Source organism: Primulina eburnea, chromosome 11, assembly GCF_022965805.1.
Source record: "Primulina eburnea isolate SZY01 chromosome 11, ASM2296580v1, whole genome shotgun sequence".
Taxonomy (NCBI): Eukaryota; Viridiplantae; Streptophyta; class Magnoliopsida; order Lamiales; family Gesneriaceae; genus Primulina; species Primulina eburnea.
In genome coordinates this window covers 1,909,021-1,928,647 of record NC_133111.1, presented here as the reverse complement: position 1 = coordinate 1,928,647, position 19,627 = coordinate 1,909,021, and the positions used below count along the sequence as shown (strand labels likewise).

At 34.3% G+C, this 19,627-nt stretch overlaps 2 protein-coding genes and 1 pseudogene across 5 annotated transcripts; 2 read left to right on the top strand and 1 right to left on the bottom strand.

Annotated features, from left to right (window-relative positions):
* The first annotated feature begins 1,758 nt into the window (after positions 1 to 1,758).
* Positions 1,759 to 3,684, top strand: LOC140804601 (CASP-like protein 5B2). The gene is made up of 3 exons (XM_073160664.1): positions 1,759 to 2,363; positions 3,098 to 3,230; positions 3,356 to 3,684. Exons 1-3 carry the CDS (start codon positions 2,233 to 2,235, stop codon positions 3,554 to 3,556), a joined length of 465 nt encoding a protein of 154 aa, XP_073016765.1. The 5' UTR covers positions 1,759 to 2,232; the 3' UTR covers positions 3,557 to 3,684.
* Positions 3,685 to 9,280: 5,596 nt separating this feature from the next.
* On the top strand, positions 9,281 to 15,902 carry LOC140804182 (transcription factor EMB1444-like; annotated as a pseudogene).
* On the bottom strand, positions 15,482 to 19,290 carry LOC140804183 (RCC1 domain-containing protein RUG3, mitochondrial-like). Of its 4 annotated transcripts, XR_012112104.1 has the most exons (12): positions 18,751 to 19,289; positions 18,219 to 18,292; positions 18,029 to 18,110; positions 17,727 to 17,843; positions 17,384 to 17,617; positions 16,987 to 17,226; positions 16,855 to 16,898; positions 16,431 to 16,619; positions 16,290 to 16,360; positions 15,925 to 16,015; positions 15,796 to 15,839; positions 15,521 to 15,710 (listed from the first exon to the last, which is right to left on the bottom strand). XR_012112104.1 is itself a non-coding variant. In XM_073160023.1 (11 exons), the coding sequence occupies exons 1-11, from the start codon at positions 18,962 to 18,964 to the stop codon at positions 15,588 to 15,590; spliced, it is 1,452 nt and encodes a 483-aa protein (XP_073016124.1). In that variant the 5' UTR covers positions 18,965 to 19,285; the 3' UTR covers positions 15,482 to 15,587. The 4 variants fall into 4 exon arrangements, 2 of the variants coding, with proteins under 2 accessions (XP_073016124.1, XP_073016125.1); XM_073160023.1 differs by lacking the exon at positions 16,290 to 16,360 and having other exon boundaries at positions 15,482 to 15,710; positions 18,751 to 19,285; XM_073160024.1 differs by lacking the exon at positions 16,290 to 16,360 and having other exon boundaries at positions 15,482 to 15,710; positions 17,727 to 17,840; positions 18,751 to 19,282.
* Between the last annotated feature and the right edge of the window lie 337 nt (positions 19,291 to 19,627).

Below are 19,627 nucleotides of genomic sequence, written 5' to 3'. Positions count from 1 at the left end.
AAAATCGATAAAAATTCTTACCTTCTCGAAAAATTAAAAAATGTCTGCTTCGTCAACTGGTCGATAGTACGAATGACTGAATGATGAATGAAAAGGGTAGGTGAATCGATGCTTTTGATTTATGTTGGGAGCATGAATACCGAATTCCGAGCAAATGGTCAAAAGATCATCATCAATTTACGTTGTAATCAAACGACTATGGTTAATGTTGTGGCAAGATCATCCATACGAGATGTTCCATATGATGTGTGGTTTTTTTAGGATATGTAGTTATTGAATACTAGGCATATATATATAATCCATATGTATATATTTGAGAAGCTATGTCTTAATATTTACTCAGGTCTATCTTGACATTTACTGATACAACTTTTTGCATATCTTGTGTCTGATTTAAAATGAGATTTTTACATTCCTTCCTTGTATAACATACAAACAAGGTAAATTGACTAGTATCAATTTTATTGAAGACGGAGAAGATGAATGAAAACCTAAACTCCATATTAGTATGTAGTAGAAGGCTGGAAATTTAATTTCTGTTCATTCATTTTCATATACAATAATAACAAATATATTTCCATTATTTTGATATCGTTTTGCGAAGTGTACACCAATCTTTTGGAAAAAGAAATTATAATAATCTTTAATTTGATGGTCTCGATTAATTTATTTGAATATTCTTATCTAAGACAATCGAGAGTGTATTGCGTCCTAGCGTATAACTTATTTACTTCATGGAAAGAAAATACGCAATGCATCGCAAAATAGCTGTCCCCAAGAAAAGCAAAATGACATGCATTTACTAAGTAAGAATCACGGTACCATCGCTGTTGCCTTAATCTCACAGACTGTCCCATCTTTTCTCCCTCTCTTTCAAGCTAACTCCATGTGTACCGTATTTCCGTTTCGTCTTTTCCATTTTTCAATAAATTCATACTTAAATCGCAACTATTGATGCTAATTAATCATGGGTCTTTAGCTGTGAAACGATACGTCTCATATTAAGTCGACCGATCGATGAGGGGTATGGGATCAATCATGGGATATTACTTGAATTGGGCTCGAGCTGTTGCGACGGCTTGTGGCTTCATGCTGTTGATTGGGTTGGCCTGCTGTTGTCTTGGCGGCAAACCTCGGCGGCACGGAGATAGCAGCAGCAGCACCGGGGCTTGTGGTTGCGACGGTGGTGTGTGAAGTCCGATCGGGGAAAGACTAGCAAGCCATACGTATTCTCCGTGAATATGAATATAAATTTATTTATTAATTATAGTTTAATTTATTTATTGGGGACTTTTAATTTTTAGGGGCTTTTGTTGTTTGACTATATTTGGTTTGGTTAATATATATATATATATATATATATATATATATATATATATATATATATATATATATATATATTAACAGGCTTTCAGGTTCTATTTGGAGTGTATTTTCATTATAATTTTATTGTTAAAATGTAACAATATAGCAAAGTTTATTTATTTGCATATTAATTATATAAATTAAAATAAATTTTAAATGATAATTAACACAAAACACAATATAAAAATAAAATTGTTGATCTGAAGTTTATATAAATATGAAAAATTTATTTAAAATTCATCTATCTAAATACAAATAATTCTCACTTTCACAATAAAAAAAAGAATATAATTTTTAAAATGTACTCTAAAATTGCTATGACGAAAGAAGAAATTATTCCTTATTATTTTTAACTAATTTTTGAGTCCGGTGACTAGTTGTCGCAACTCGATGAATGATTGCAAGACAAACCGTTAAATAATTAGTTTAAAAAAGGGATTCAATAGTTAACGGTGCAATTTCAGTAGCTGTTACAGTGTTCCTCCTCCATTAAAATATTGAAAATGGCTCTGAAAATCGAAAAACAGGTCAAAAAATGCACATGTAAGTATTGTTTGACAGAGAGCCCATCAAGTTTTTTGCCGTCATTTTCTTGGAACGAACGGTTCTTTTTTGGTCGTATGGCTGTGGGATGAACCGATTTTATCCTGTCCAATCCAACCTACTCCATTCACGCATTGTAAGCACTACACAAGCGAATTTTGAAATTGTATGCATTCGGAGAATATTTTATTGAAGCGGGTTTGCGAAAATGGGGGTGATTAGAGTAATCTAGGGGTTTGGAGAGGGCCCTTTGCCCTTTTCTTTACATCTCTTAGGAGGGCCCTTCAGATTTGAAGGGACGAAAGACATTTTTCTGAAGTAAAGATGAAGGATTTGTTTGGAAGTCCAGGGACGGTTAGTGGCTTGCTGTTAAGAACTGGGCAGTGTTTATTTGCAGCTGGCTCCATTGGAGCTATGGTTTCCGCTCTTGGGTTTTCTAACTTCACCGCTTATTGGTAAATCTAATTTCTCTTCTGCCTCTTTAATGTTCTTATTTATTGCTTAAAGATTCTGTTTGGTGGAGTTAGCGAACACTCATTAAAGATTCTCTGTTCGTACATTTTTTGTCTTGAATTATTTGGCAACTTCCAGTTTTGATTTTACTGTAAACCCATCAGAAGTAATTATGCAGACACATAAGATCTGTTGCTACATGATGTTGAAAGTTAAATTCTTTCTTGAGCTTGGTTTGCTCGGAAAGCATTGGAATGTCATGAAATTTTAACATTGTTTTGATAATAGACGAATTTGCAGTTTCTCGAAACACCTTTGGGAATTTAAGGTTGTTGATCACGTTTGAATGCTGGCCTGGAAATGGTAATAATTAACTGACAGGACTCTTGATTGATTATGCTTTGGTAATGTCTGCCTTTGTGGATATTTAGAAACTACAAAGTTAACTAAATAAGTGTGTTGTTGGCTGTTATCTGTTTGATATCTGGTCATACCAATTTCAGTCAGAGGAGCTGAATTCGTAGTTGAAAACACACACGATTTTCATCTCTTCCTATTGTTGGCTTATATACAAGAGACTTCCTTTCACAGTACGATTTTCATCTCTTCCTATTGTTGGCTTATATACAAGAGACTTCCTTTCAAACTGTGATAACATGCTGTAAATAAGGAGCCTAGGTTTGTTGAATCTACTCGTTTTATTGTATTGATTCAATTTGGCCTTAATTGGATTTAGCTACCTTATTGCCTCGATGGGGCTTCAAGTTTTATGGAGCTTTGGTCTTGCATGTCTTGATGTCTATGCTTTGCGGATAAGAAGAGACCTTCACAGTCCAGTTCTAGTGAGCCTGTTCATTGTTGGTGATTGGGTAATTTCTAGAGGACGCACTTTAAATTCTACTTGCTGCATCACTTTGTGCTCTGCTCGATATGTTCCAGTTGTTTTTCATATTTTATTAACGACCTTTTGACTAATTGTAATACTTAAATGCAGGTAACAGCAACATTATCACTTGCTGCTGCGTGCTCATCGGCAGGGATTGCAGTTTTATATGCAAAAGACTTGAAGTTTTGTACTGGTCCGACACATCTTCCATGCAAAACATTCGAGCTCTCCATAGCTCTAGCGTTTATCACATGGTTCCTTGTTGCAGTGTCATCTTATGTAATGTTTTGGATATTGGCTTCAGTTTAAATGAATTTGGATTGAGATTTTCAAGCTCAAATTCGAATCGATTTTTTTTTTTTGCGATTTGAATTCAATGTCAACAAGCTCGATGTTATAGAGCATAAATCAAGTTTGAGCTTTCAAGTTAATTAGTTAAACTACGAGTTGACCAGTTTTATCCATAATATACATTTCAATTATTGGGATATGCTTATTAAAAACATTGTCCCTCCATCTATTATTTTGATTAATTGACTCTATTTATGTGACTACGAGATGGACGATTTATAACTCGCTCTGATATATTTTAGATTTAACTAGAAAAATGCACGTGCGTTGCACGTAAAAACCTAAACTGCTGAAAATATATGTACAAAATTTTGATAATATTTAAATGAATTAAAACACGGTTAATAACATTTATCAAATGAAACAAACTAAGTCATAAAAAATAAAAAATCTTGACCATAGACGGTATATGAATCAGAGAAATTATCTTATCCACTTGACACACTTTCCAATATGCTTCTTGGTTGATTTTGACAACTCAACAACTCTTTGTCCAGGGGCGGATCCAGAATGATATGTTTGGGGGGCCCGGTCTACGTCAATTCCTGAACGTAGAAAAAATTCCAAGAATCCTTGTCTTTCCTTCTGATGTGTCTCCGAACTCGCGTCCCACAATATTTCACTCGTCAGTCGACAATATAGCAGATGTTTTGCAAAAGATTATTATTTCAAATGGCTTTCTTGATTGTGTTTGTATTAACCAACTATAAAGGTTTTAAGTTGGGACTTTGTAAAAGCCCGTTATTTTGGTTTTCAAAAAAAAATTTGCAGAACAATGTAAAAAAACAGCGTATAAAAAGAATTAAACATGGACCATATATGTAAACCTCGAAAGTTTTTAACCATTAGACTAATTATAGATACTTAAAATTTTGATGGGTCAAATAATATATGTACTAAATAATAAAATATATCTTACATAGTAAAAAAAAATTAAAAAAATTCAGGGGGGCCGTGGCCCCCTCCGGCCCTACAGTGGATCCGCCCCTGTCTTTGTCGTAGTTTGTTATAATATGCATATAACTATTTTGGTATGCTCAGCAAATATCTGATCGTCTATAGCTATAAGATTAATAAATTTTCAACAACTATTTCTCAATCACTGTGAGAAAAATTACTTGAAATCTCTTCAAATGACTATATCTTAGAATTGTGTCCTCATTTAATTTGACACAATTCAAGAAAATCATCTTTGATCGTCATTTTTTGGAAGCTTTGCAATAATGATTGCGTGCATCATGTCATGAGGATGATATAGTTTCAATCTCATTTGTTGCGTTTAGAACATAATATTATATTATTCATTGAAACAAAACAAATTTTCTTCTAGCGAGTTTATATTTTATTTATAATATTTTATCTTGTAGAACGACATACAAAATTATTTATTGTATTTTAAAAATCTTGAGAATAGATACGAATAATGTAATTAAAATATGCATATGAGATATCATTCTAATATATGTCAAAGTATTTGTTTTATTCAATATCTCATCTAATAATATAACCATTTAGATTTCATGAGCATTTTACGATAGTCAAAATTAATTTGATGAAATATTGTAGAATTTTATTTGAATTTCAATATTTGGCTAAGTGAATTTACTTGACAAGGAGTTTTCTATGCTACATCATATATGTTATGAATTAGCTGGTTAGACACTTTGACTAAAAAAAGAGACAAAAACAATCTCGTATCACCTCGAAATATATTGAGATAATATTGGAGGAAATAAAGTGAAACTGGCTCGATGTCTCAATAAAATGCACAGAATTCATCTATTATATTGTGTCAACAAAGCTTTAGAATTGTTCTCACTTCTCATACCATTATAAATAGAATGAAAATTATGTACAATTTGTTTTTCATGTATTTTTTTTCTGAATGAAAAATTTTTTTCTTTTTGAAAAACTATTTTATTGAGAAATATTGACATTTATATGTTGCACAACCATGAAGTAGCAACATAATCATTATATAACACTTAATGTACACATACAATTCTTCAATTTCTTCTTCATTGTGCTTCGTTGAAATTTAAATATGAATCATTTTTTATCTTAAAATTTTGCTTTAAATATGATTTAATATATATGTATATGTTTCATGTTACTTAGTTGGACCTAATTTCAAATATCTATAAAAAAATATGCTTGAATTATATCATACAGAAATTAGGACATAGTATGTAGGACTGAGCACTTGCCGTTTTACCAAAAGTTATAGCTAGTAGTAATGGTGCAACTCAAATCTTTTAAACCGCGCAACAGCTCAAGCACCACGGTTCGGCCGCTCAACCGAGTAGGGACAATTATTGCACCCAACAATCTTCCTCCTATAATTGCACTCATTGCAATCAATGAGAATCGAACCCGTGACCTTGGCTCTGATACCAATTTTAAGATTGAGCGTTTGTCGCTTTACCAAAAACTATAGCTAGTAGTAATTGTGCAACTCAAATCTGTTAAACTGCACGGCAGCTCAAGCATCACGGTTCGACCGCTCTACCAAACAGGGACAATTATCGCACCCAACATAGTAACACACAACATATTTTTTTTATTTAACATGTCTTTTTTTTCATCCTATGTTTGTCGAAACTTTTTTGTTCAAAATTTGACGCATTTCGTAGACTATATATATGAAAAACCAAGAAATTATATAATTCACAGAAACCATTTATTATTCTCTTCATAGAACAGAAGACCCAAAATACGTGGTTTGATTGGTGTACTCTCATACTTATTTTTATATAAACAACAAGACACATCATATAATATCAGAAAAATCAATTACCGCTAACAATACTAACCAAAACGAATAAAAAAATCATAACACAAACAATCTCGATAAGGAAAAAAATGATAACTCAAAGTTTAAAAATAATTTATTTAGTACAATAACAAAGAAATTGAAGTATATACGAACAATAAAAAGCATAAATCACTCTCAAATTAAATATTAACCCATATTATTTACAGTTTGTATAAATTTTCCAATATTTTTTTTTAAATAAAGAGCAGACGTCTTATTAATGTCATCGTTTTATAGATATTCATTCCACTTCTTTAAAAAACACAAATGAAAAATGGTGCCTTGAAATCATAATAAAATCATTTAGAAAAGCAGCTGTAAAAATATAATACAAAGTCACACAATTTTTCTTAAACCATAGAAAAATATTAGACTATTGACAAAATATATGTAGCAACAACAAAACATGCGTTAACTTGTAATATAATGAAAATTTATAATCATGCATAATCATTGAATTAGAACAAAATCGCATGCCAAAAATCTACTGGATATTATATATTTTAATAATTTATCCATATTTGTCGTTTACATGAGGAATCTTAGACCTACCAATTTTTGTAGTTCACCTATTATTTTCATAATAAATAATATTACAAAAATAATATAAACAAGAACATAAAAACTCAAATTAAAATGTCTTCTATCAATCTGAGTAAAAAAAATTGATTAGATAATATAATAATGTCGTAAAAAATTTAAATATTGATTTATAGACAGAAGTTTGGAAATATATTTGTCCCAATAAATAAAAAATATTATCTCTTGATATTCTGAGACATAAGGTAAAAACGAAGAAATATTTCAATTTTTTAATAATTTTTAAGTCACTTTAAACTAAGTAATATAAGCAAACAGAAAACATGCATTATGTGTTTAAAAAATAACAAAATATCTTAATAATAAAAAATCGAAAAATAACCATTTTTGTTGGATATTTGATTTTGTTTTCTCTTTTATTTGTGCAAACAAACAAATAACAAAAACAATCCAAACACAATTACATGATCAATACAAATGACATATAACAATCAAACATGTTAACGCTAGGGTAAAAAAACTCCTCTCATTGCAAGAACAAAAAATGATCAAATATAGCATATTATTTAGTAATATTTATTTAGCAGCATTTATAAAAAAGACTAAATAACTTAAAAACAGTGTTTGAAATCTATTACAGAAAAATATTTCTCTCAATCGTATATTTCTATTGACACATGAGGAGTTTGAAAATATTTTTATTCTAAATGAGAGAAAGAAATTTTGTATGACCTTAATATTTATTAATACTTTATTTTTATTCAATCCGACTCATCTCTTTTGTCTTCCTATTATTATTTGACGGCAATGTATAAATTTAAGTATTTAAAATTAAATTTAAAGTAAATTAAAATAATAGTTAGTTTGATTGAGTTAAATACACTATTAATGATCTTATTAAACTAAAATAAAAAATGACTTAAATAACACCATTAATATGACAAATTGTAATATAAAAAAATAAAGTGATTTTCTGTGAATTTGAAAAAAAAATAAAGTGATTTTGTGTGAATTTGATGTCAATATAATCACAATTCACATTCATATATAGATATTAGTATAGATTAGTATAGATAGATAGATTAATTTAATTTTAATTAATTAATTTTAATTTTATGAAATAGAAAATGAAAAGGAAAACATGTATTCAATTCACATATTTATATTAGTATGGTATAGATATAGATATAGATAGATTTTAATTAATTAATTTTAATTATATGAAATAGAAAATGAAAAAGAAAATATGTATTAATGATTAATATGAAAATATGTATTAATGATTAATATTAAATGAAAGTAAGGATATTTTTGTAAATTCACAATTCAATTCATATATTTATATTAGTATAGATTATTAGATGAAAATTGTAGAAGTCAAAATGATTTTTTATTTTTATTCTTTTTAACGGAAAACTCTCAACCGTTATTCGTAGATGCACACTGGATAAACTATCGTGCTGAATGCAGTAGCTTGCAAGCTACATCAACATCAATCAAATAAATCACATTAGACAAGCCTTGTGTGATAAGTTCATAAAAAAAATGTTAGTAAAAAATATAACTCGTATACATACTCCATTAATTTAAACAATCATAAAAAAAAACAATCCAAACGAATTCGTCGTTTTGATGTAATCGAGTTATTAAAAAGTATGTAGCTGTTAGGCCAAGGATTCGATTGAAGTGTAGAACAAAACAACTCCCCATCATATAATATTTATCCTCCCTCCCAACTAGGACTTTAATAATTTACCGAAAACGATGATGTGATCCATAAAACTTGGATGATTAAACAGATTGTTCGATATTGCATGTCTGTGTCTATGTTGTTTGTCAAAAGGTTATCATAATTCTATGTTTTCAGAAAATGGGAAGAAGATAAAAAACAAACAATAATGAAATCGAAAAAATAAAAATATATATACAGTAAGTCTCTTATGAGACGGTCTTACGAATCTTTATTTGTGAGACGAATCAACTCTACCGATATTCACAATAAAAAGTAATACTCTTTCATTGATGACCCAAAATAAGATATCTGTCTCACAAAAATACGACTTATGAAACCGTCTCTTCCAATTTGACAAATATTCGATCGAATCTATCCTAAAATGCGGAGACCGTCTAATTTCCAAACCAAGAAGTGTATCACGTTGTGGGCCCGGAATCAAAGTGCGCCCGAGGAATCGTTAAATCCAACTCTAGACATATTTCAAATCCGGAAAACGACAGGTATATTTATTTAAGGAAAAAAGGCAGAGCCCACTGGGTCAGGAAGCCCTATAAATCAGTCGCTGCTGTGCTTTTTCTCAAATTATATTATATTAAAAGTCAAAAGTCTTCCCACCGAAAGAAACAGCCATTCGCCCCAATGCAATCCTCCCCGCTTTCGATCATTCGCACAGCAAATCGTATCTAATTACAGATTCTGCGATCGAGTTTGCAACATTCGGCAATGGAGGCAAACGAGTTTCGATTTATTCACCATTCTTTTATTTGATAGTTCACATTACTGTAAGTTTTTATGTGTTTTGTGTTCTCGAACTTTAGTTTCATTGCTAATCGTTTGTCTTTGCTTCTTTGGATGGATTTGGTGGATATATGTGGTTTTTCTATTGTTTTGGCTAATGCTGTCGGTTATTTTTGCAGTTTTCGAGCTGGATTACGCCACTAACGCTGTCCTTTCACGCGTTTCTATATCCATCCATCTCACAAAATCAAATCTCGGTGGCTTGTGCGCGATACAGTCGAGAATTTACGGTTTTCGATTTAGTTTGATCGTCTGAGTCGTGCATTCAGCTGTAGTTCTCCTCAGCATCACAGAAGTAAATTCGGTGTTTTACTTTTGATCGGGCGCGCAGCTTCCATCCAGTTTTTAACTTCCTGTTTAGTAGTTTCTAAGTATCTCTACTCACAAAAAAATAATGAACACTTGTGGAAAGAAAGTACTTACACTTCTCTTTTAAAATAGCTTTGTAACCAGTGTATCAAGGACCTTTATAGTTGAAGAGAGGTTGAAGATGTTGATTTCTTTGTTATTGAAACCAGTAGAACCTCCAATGAAACGAAAAGACGGTCTACGGATAGTACAGGCAGGACGAGCATCGTATAGGGGCAGCTAGTGTTTTTTAGTTTAACTGGCTGGTTTTTACTTGTAATTTAAGATATTTCAAAATTTGTATCCATGAGGATTAGTTCCTTGAGGTTGTTTCTCCAAAGACTTTGCTACAATTCTCCATGGAATTATGCGGCGTTCTGGAAGCTTAAGTACCAACCTGGAATGTAAGTCGACTCTTAGACGCTTCGATCATATTGTTTTTTTGTTCTGCACTTGTCGGCTTTCCTCGGAATCGGACTCAATTATTCTGTTAGAAAAACGTAGAAAGTCTCACATTACTTATCGATGTGTATTTTCTTTCTAGATGACGTTACTACTTTCTATCATGGGAACTTCCAATGTTTGTAGTGTCGAATTGAAACCATAGCTCATGTCTTCTCTTTGTTACAAAGTGGCCAGTTATCAAGATCAACTCGTCCTTTTGTGGCCTTTTCCCTACCTCCTTTTTCTAACAAACAAAATCGGATTGTATTGTCCATACTCCGTACTTTCCAAGATGGAACATAGTGAATGTAATTTTCCATATTGCAGAAAATAGCTTGCATATGTCAGTAGTTGAACTAAAAAGTTTTACTTGACAAATTTGTATAGAAATTTTTGTTTCTGAATTTTTTTTTATAGAACTCTTCCACACAAGTTTCATGGAGACCATCACGCCCATTCTATGTGGGTGCTCGAAGAAGTTGCATTCAACCGGGTGGTACTCTCAATCACATGTAGCTTCTTCTTTGTCTTTGCTAACACTGTAATGTGGAAAGCCCCAAACTTGTTGCTTATAATCATTTATTATTATTTGGTAGATTGCAGTGATATTCATGTAGCAGGAAGAAGTAAGCGTCAAAAGGGGGTCAGTGCCATGACAAAAAATATCAGGGGGTAGATTTTTCAGGGGAATTGGTATTTGGTCCAAGCAAATCATTTCTAGGAGTCTGCTTCAAGCCCACTATTGTTGCTAGGAGTCAAATGATACATTTGCGATTTTATCTTGAAAGTGTGAAATATCACATTGATCCTCTACTAGATCTTGTAATACTAAGTTTACAGCTTTATGCCTTTGTTTCTTCCTTTGCCAAAATTATATATACAATACCACGTGGTGCAATGATCACTTTTAAGAAAATTCCGTCCTTCATGATTTTGTTATGTTTTAATTTATAATTTTGTGACATCTTTTAAATGGAAAATGACATGATACTTCAGGGTTCTGACATGGGAAGATTGCTTCTGTGACATAACGAAACAAAGAGATTCCTTTGCGCCATTTGAAAATTTCTACTTCGAAAGCTCGGATGATGTATTGACTTCCAATTTTAATTCAAGAGATTACTTGATGGATCTCTTGATGAATATCCAATTGGACTTGCAGTGGCGGAAATGTCTAGTGCTTCTCATGTTTTTGGGAAGGGGTAAGCTTTGCTTATCTTTTTGGTGAGGTGATTTTTGCGGAATCTTCTATTTTCAACTGTTGAAGCCATAATCATCATATTTTACTATAACCCTGTGAGGGCTCATGAATCTGGAGCATAATTTGTTATCGTGTATGATTTTGATTTACCATTTAGTTTACTACTGTTGGTATGAGAAATAGGTTGTAATTTCTGAACTGAACCGTCGAGAACTTAGTTATTGACTTATTATATCTTCTGATCCACAATTGTGGACTTAATACAGCAGGAGCATCATTTGATCTCAAGCATGTATGTGGATTTGATCTGTTTTAATTCCACTTGGTATGAAAAGGCTGTTATAAAGTTTATTGAGAGAATTTTTATACCGAAATGAAATCATTCGGACAAACTATTTTCTTAATATTTTGGTGGAATAATTTTTTCTTGATTTGAACTATTGGGTTAGGAATCTGACTTCAGTTATTGTGCTTAGGACCTCTATCGTATGCAATTTGTAGGACTATTTCTGAAATTCCATATATGTGCCTAGTGGTTACTTTGATGTCAATCTTGCGGATAATCTCTCATCAGCACTGGAAAACCGAAACATATGTGCATGAAATCTAGAAAGTAGCATCGTAAGATTATTGACCATTTAAATTGCGTATGTAAGGTGATTTGACGGTATAATACCTTGAGAATCTGAGACGTAAAATCGAAAAAGTACTGCATCGAATGATTATCAACTGTTGAAATTGTGTTTGTTAGTTGGTTTGGCATATATATTATACAGATAATACTTGTATGGTGCAATTATGCAGGGTTGTTGGTGTAGCAGCTTTTACTGGAGTTCCTCGATGGATTTACTCTGACAATATAGCAGCTGATGTGTTTGATTCTGCTTTTGCTGCTGACGTGAGTTTCATTAATAGAATCTGTAATCTGGGCATACATTTCGTCATTGGCATGTGAAAACAAGCTTACTATATTTTCCCATTTGACAGAACCAGGATGAAAGTTGCTCCAATTTGTAGCTGGTATAAAGGAAAGATAAATGTCAAAGCAAAATCAACCATTTCTTGTTGATTTTGAACATTCAATATACATTCAACACATGATGACTCCTGATGCAGACGATATTGCTTTTGCCGGTTATTCCACACGGAGTTCTGCAGCTAGGATCTTTGACAACGGTTAGTTTTCGGTTTTCTAATATTGAGATTTTGGCAATTTTAGTCAATGTAAAATTGGTGTTAGCACTTTAATATCTTATGTTGTTTTCACAAAGCTGCAAAAGACAGTGGTGGTGTGACTAATATCATTTATCTGCATTAAATCTATATTCTCATGAATGAATCAGGTAGCTGAAGATGCCAAGCTGGTTTCCTTCGTCAGACAAAACTTTGAGTCCTACAAAAAATGTGATGAATACGACGCCGTATCTCCAATTCAGAAAGTTTCTCTCATATCTACTGACCTGGAGAATCTCGAGGAGCCGTCAATCATTACTACGAATAGTAGAAATGATGACCAGAAGATTATCCATTCCAATTGTTCAGAGGCTTGCAACATATTGATTGCGGATCAAATGGTGCCAGCATTCATGGTTCGAGATTTGTGCAACCCATTTATAGCTGGTTTGGTAAATTCTTGTGGAAATTTGATTGATAAAGACAGCAATTTGCCGTCATTGGGTCGTCTAAAATGTGATGCCATTGAGCTATCAGAAAGTGTCCTTTTTAAACCTCGTATTAATGAAAAGGCAATGGCCTTTCCTCTCTCTGATAACTTCCAACGGATGAAGCATCGTGAATTTGTAAATGAGCTGGGCTATTTTTACTTTGGGGAAGGTCCAATAGAACCAAATGCTATTTGCAATAACTTTGTTTATGATTGTGAAATCGGGGGTACTCTTTTGAGCCTCCCTGGTGAATATGAACTGCAAAATGCATCTGGATCAGCTGTAGTGGGTCACTCCGATCATAGACACGACTCCCCTATCTCAGGTCACAATGCACTTTGGACCTCAATCAATGATAGAGATTTCACCTGTTGGATGGATTTGTCAGGAGTGGAATCTGCTGCATCCACACAGAAAGATGACGAAATGCAGCACCTCTTAGAAACTGTTGTTGCTGATGCTTATAGCAGCACCAATGATAATTCTCCAAATCAACTCAATCCTGCTATGGCAATAAAGATGTCTCCTAGAAAAGTTTGTACTCCCTCTCCTAAAATATGTAACATACTCAAACGAAATGCCTCAGGGGAAGGCAATACATCTCCTTTCAGCTTCTTTACATCCGCATTTAATGATACTGGAATAAATACAGTGTCTGGTTTGTCTCAGCACAATGACTGCTTTGATCGATAAGCAACAGCAGCGGAGAAAAGGAAACCATTTCGTGAACCAAAGAAAAGGATCTAGGTTGTGGAGTACCTACAAAAGAATCTCATGTACTGAAAATGATCAGAGGCCTAGGCCACGTGATAGACAATTAATCCAGGACCATATCAAGGAGCTGCGAGATCTTGTCCCGAACAATGATAAAGTAAGTGCTACTCGTTCTCTTGCTTTTTATCCTATGACTAATGTAAAATCTGTATTGCTTATTTTTCTGGGGTTTTATTGAAAATGATAAAAGCAGTGTAGCATTGATGGACTCCTAGATAAGACCATAAAGCACGTGCTTTTTTTAGGGATGTAACTAATCAAGCTGATAAACTGCGACATCAAGTCCTGAAAGAGGTAATTTTATCGGTCACCTTTTGTACCATTTAAGACAGCTGCATCTTTATGCTAAAGAAAGAAAACAGAAAGAAGAGGAATACAGACTTATAACCACCATAAATCGGTGGTGCCATGTTTCAAGTTTTTTCCTCATTTTGCTCGAGTTGAAGTGTTGCTATTAGAATTTATGCTGCAGTGGAAGACAAATCATTTTCTATTACTTTCACGGGAAACCAACCACAACACGGCAATAACAGCCGAAGCAAACCATGTTCATCAAAATGGGACAAGTTGGGCTGTAGAATTGGGAAATGAACACCATCAATGCCCAATAATTGTGAAAGATCTCGACAATCCAGGACAAATGCTTATCGTGGCAAGCATATCATCTAATCTTCAACCGATGAAGGCTGATATGTATTAAGGCCTATAGTTTCTTTCTTTTTTCTTTTTGGCAATTTATTAGCCATATAATACTTATTTTTTGACCAGATGATGTGTACTGACCACGGCCGGTTCCTGGAAATTGCCGATGTGATTCAGCGTTTACAATTAACCATCCTGAAGGCTGTTATGGAGAAATGTTCTGAAAAGTCGTGGGCGCACTTCATTGTCGAGGTACTGATTTATTGTTTCTAGAACCTCAAATTTAGCACCAAAATCATCTGGTTTGGATGGTGAATGTTAGCCAAAGATGAAATCTAAATCCGATCAAAGTTGCATTAAATATCGCCAAGTTAACGAATAAATTAGTTTATTTATTACTTTGAAATTTATTACATTTGAAAACATATATCTTCAATTTCGTTGAAGAAGGCCAGTCCTCAACATCATCCTAACACGTTACGTTTAAAATTTCTCCATTCCCCCTCTAAATAAGGACTTATTTCATTTTTTCTTGCAGGCCACGGAAAGCTTCCAACGATTGGATATCTTTTGGCCTCTGATGCAACTTTTGCAACGTCCCGTGCCAATTGGAATCAAGACAAACATTTGAAAAGTGTTGTTCCGTAGTCCTTTGTATTAGGTTTGTGCTGTATATTCAGGAGAACCAACTGTCCTAATCTGAAATTAAGACCTACCATGTGGTGTGGAGATGCAAGATTTGTCGACTGGATAAACTCGGTTTTTTTATTAGCACTCCGGCGGCATCTCGCGACGCTGCGTAGATGTTAACCACTGGTTCTTTAGCGATGAATGATCACAACGCAAGCAAATATATAGCTGACGAGGTAGAAAATCTTACAAGCTTGTTCACGAAAACACATGCTGACTGTTACAGGAGACGAAGAAAATTGCAAATGTGGAGGGCATATAAAAACTCGAAAAACTGTTATGATAAACCGACAACCTAATGAAATGGCTTGGATATTACGGCAACATTATGAAAACTTTTACGTGGTCGGCTCACACAATGAGAGAGTATGCCACCAGCCACATGCAATTTGCTTAGGAATGTAGTTTTTGGTAACTACCGGGGACGGTATGCTCCTGTCAGTTACATCTCCAAGGCCAAGCTGTTAGTAGAAACGAGGAAAATGTTGTTGGATGGGAAAAAAATTATATGAATGTAAACAAAAAACTTGCCATGAGGTAGTTCACCTGTCCGTATTTATTCCAGCCCCAGCTAAAAATTTCACCATCATCTGCAAAAACATGAATTGGCAAATAAATAATATTGTCACAAGATCGGGACAATTAATAGACTTGAGTAATTCGTATTTGTATTACCTGTTAATATGGCATTGTGACGAGCTCCCGAAGATACAATTTTGGCTCTCTTATTCTCCAGGATTGGCGAATCTAAAAGCTTAGGGACGACCTGTAACATCAGAAATCGTTTGACGTTAATTTGCTGTTGGAGGAGTAATATTCCTAGATTAAATTGGAGAAATTTCAACCGTATGGTGCTGCAAGCCCATTCTGCGTTTCATCGAAAACTCGAAATCACAAATCAAATTTACCCTAAAACTGTCTCACAGAGGTTCCACATAGAGTTCGGATAAATTCTCTCCTTTTATTCGCATTTTGGCATAGCTTTAATCAATTTCAATTAGGGTAGTTAACGAGGCATTCCTACGTCACAGTAATAATACCTGCTAATCCTCTTTGCATATGTAACTTCACACCGAGAGTAGTTGGTAATAATTTGGTTTCTGAGGAACTTCTAAAAAACATAGAACAGAAAAAACTCGTACCAGGATCAGAAACAACGTAAGAAACAAGCAGTAAAATACCTGAGACTGTTCAGAACTGGTTCCCAAACCTAACTGCCCAAACTGATTCCCACCAAAAGCGTGCACACGGCCATCTGCACCAATGCATACTGTATGCCAAAGTCCAGCTGAAACTGCTTCTATCTGAGTTCCCAATAGGGAAGAGACGCAAGTTGGTCTCAGCGAATCATCGGTATTCCCCTGTCCACACTGCATGATTAAAATTTCCATCAGAGTTGTCTAATTGCTATTTTTTCCTTCTAAAATCTTATCTTAACCCCGACTATCAAGAAGTCCTTCATGCATAATAGTTCTGATATAGCCACAAACATCAGGAATTCTTTCATATAATAATGATTTTGTGCACACACATGAAATAATTTTTAGCAGCTAAATGTACAAGATCTTAAGATATGAAAATGCAAAAACAATTATGATTGGACACCTGGCCATAAGATCCCCAGCCAAAAGTAAGAAGCACACCGGCATCTGATAATACAATGCAGAAACTTTTCATTTATTGATGATGTGGTGAATTTTTCCAACAGACGATTTAAGCATAGAAATCATTGCTCACCTGTTACTACGGCACTGTGTCTGCCTCCGCAAGCAATGCCTTTTACATAATTTCCCATGGATTTAAAAGGCTTACCTCCCTCGGTCACACTTTCTTGATGAATCAAAGCAGAACTGTCTTTTTCAATCGATGATGGAACTATACAAGGTATAAGGTGAGGAAAAGCCACCACCTTCATCCGAGAACCCAAACCAAGCTGCCCATCACCTCCATAGCCCCAACCCCACACCAGTCCTACATCTATATCCAGTGAAAAAGATGATGCACGAGATCATTACATGTTCTTACAAATAAAATTCTTCTTGCTAAACATGTTAGCTGTAATGTGTAGGCTCAAAGAGAAAACTCACCAAAAATCTGTATCGAGCAGACTGCAGAATGGTATGAGTAGATTTACCTGATAATGCCAACGTATGTCGGCCACCAGCAGCAACAGAGGTGATCTTTACCCCAAGTTCTAGGTTTACAAGACAAGGTGGCATCGAAAAAGTTTCATCTGCAGGCATTGATACTTCAAAGTCGGGTTGAACTTCAAGTTTTCTTCTTTTCATGCTTTCAACTCCAGTTTTTTTCACATTCGAGAAAGATACCAAGCCAGCCGTAGTTTTCAAACCTTGAGGGCTGTGGCTCCCTGTGACATGCACCTGAGGTGTTAACACCTTAACTGTCGAACTTACAGATATTTTTTAGGATAGTTATGGAGTAAACTTTCACCCAGAAGATTTTTGTCTCCAAGTTACCTTGCTCCGTTACTGTTGAACTTTGTTTCGTGGATGTGTCATCTTCACATCTTTTCATGCTGGTCCAACCAGAAGGAACACTCTCCTTCCAACCCCAAGTGTATACTTCTCTATCTGCTTATAAATGTAAATATGTAACATGAAGAGCTAAACAAGCTTCTTGGGCAATATATGTAGCTGACGAATGAATTAAACTTAACACATATCACTTATCCTGCTTGGTAAAAGATGATCATTCTAGATGCAATTGCCTTAATAATTAAACAACCTAATACTAGCAGAAAAAAGGTTGTTCAAAATACCAGTAACTGACACACAATGTGCCCAACCAGCAGCAGCTTTCACAATCGGATCATTAGTGGGAAGTGGATAAGACTGCGGAGTCTTATGATATGCGAAAACAAAAAATAGAATCATATTAAGAAGTAGATGCTTAGCCAATTCCAAGCAATTTGGAAAATGATTTAAGAACCAAGATATTAGCCAGAGTACCCCATGCTTTCCTGAGGCCAAATAACTTTGACCTTGATCATCAGCTGAACCCCAAGTGATGACTTTTCCAGACGCTGCCAAGAAGAAAGCAAATGCATAATTGTTTCTATGACGGTGAGTTGGTGCCACGGCATTAGATACATTAAAATCGTTGTGAAGATTAAAATTTATAAATTGAACTGCGATGCAAAAAATCCAATATCATTGGGAAAAAACCATTCGTGCACAGTCAATTAAACAGTGCTTGTGAAAAAACCAGGATCTATCAAATTGTACAGATTTTACTTCGCATCTGCCTGTACTTTGTAATCAGCGGCAATCAACACAGAAAATCCAATATCCTTGGGAAAAAACTAGAAGAATCTTTTGAATACAACAACAAACTCGTTCATAATCTCGATAATAATATTTTCCAAATCCAAACTCTTTCATGTATCATTGCAGATCCATCATCAGAAGCACGAAACGACAAAAATAGCATGTGAACATTCGAAACATGCTAAGTAGTACGAGAGAGCTTTCAAACAATAACCTGAAATAGCCATCCCAAATCCGCATCCGCCGCCACAAACATCCTTCCACGAATCGCCGGCGACTTCCCCTTCCGGAAAACTTACGGAAGCTGGCGAAGCCAACGACGACTGCTGCATCGTAACTCCCGGGAAATAACCCCACATCAACACTTCCAGCTTCTTTTCATGCTTCCTTTTGATTTCCGCATCTTCCTTCTCTTCAACGCCGTTCATTGCTTCCTCGGAAGACAGTAAACCAAAAACAGGTGCTAAATGTAGTATCACAGTCACACACAACAACAATCACCGCAATTCTGGCGTCAAAATCCAGAAAAAAATTTCCCGGTATCCGCACGGATCTAGTAGAAGGTGAAATGGAAGCCTCCTTACGGTGAATCTGGAAACTTCGGAAGGCTGTATATAAATGCATATTGTGCATTAAAATAATGCGCATATGGGGACTAAAAAATGAATACATTTAAGTGCGTATCAGTTGCGAGCATCCTGTCAATGCTACGTCGGATCCGCCGTGGCCCAGCGGAGACACGTATCGCCACCGGATTTGCAGGATTTCGTGGATTTTGCGCCACCCATTCCTTCGAAGTTTCTGGAAATATCCATCTAACTTTTATCTTTTATCTTGCTTTTATATCTGGACAGCTGTCTCACACGTGTTATCCTTAGGGCTTCTATTTAAATTCATTATACCAATATCAATATATATATATATATATATATATATATATATATATATTTAAGCTACAATACTATATTTTATATATGTAAAGCTTAAAAAATTAAATGGTTGAATGTGTATTGTGTAGAGTTAGATCAGTAACTTGGAGCACTTGTGTAGGAAGGGGGAAATTTTTACGCGAATATATATATATATATATC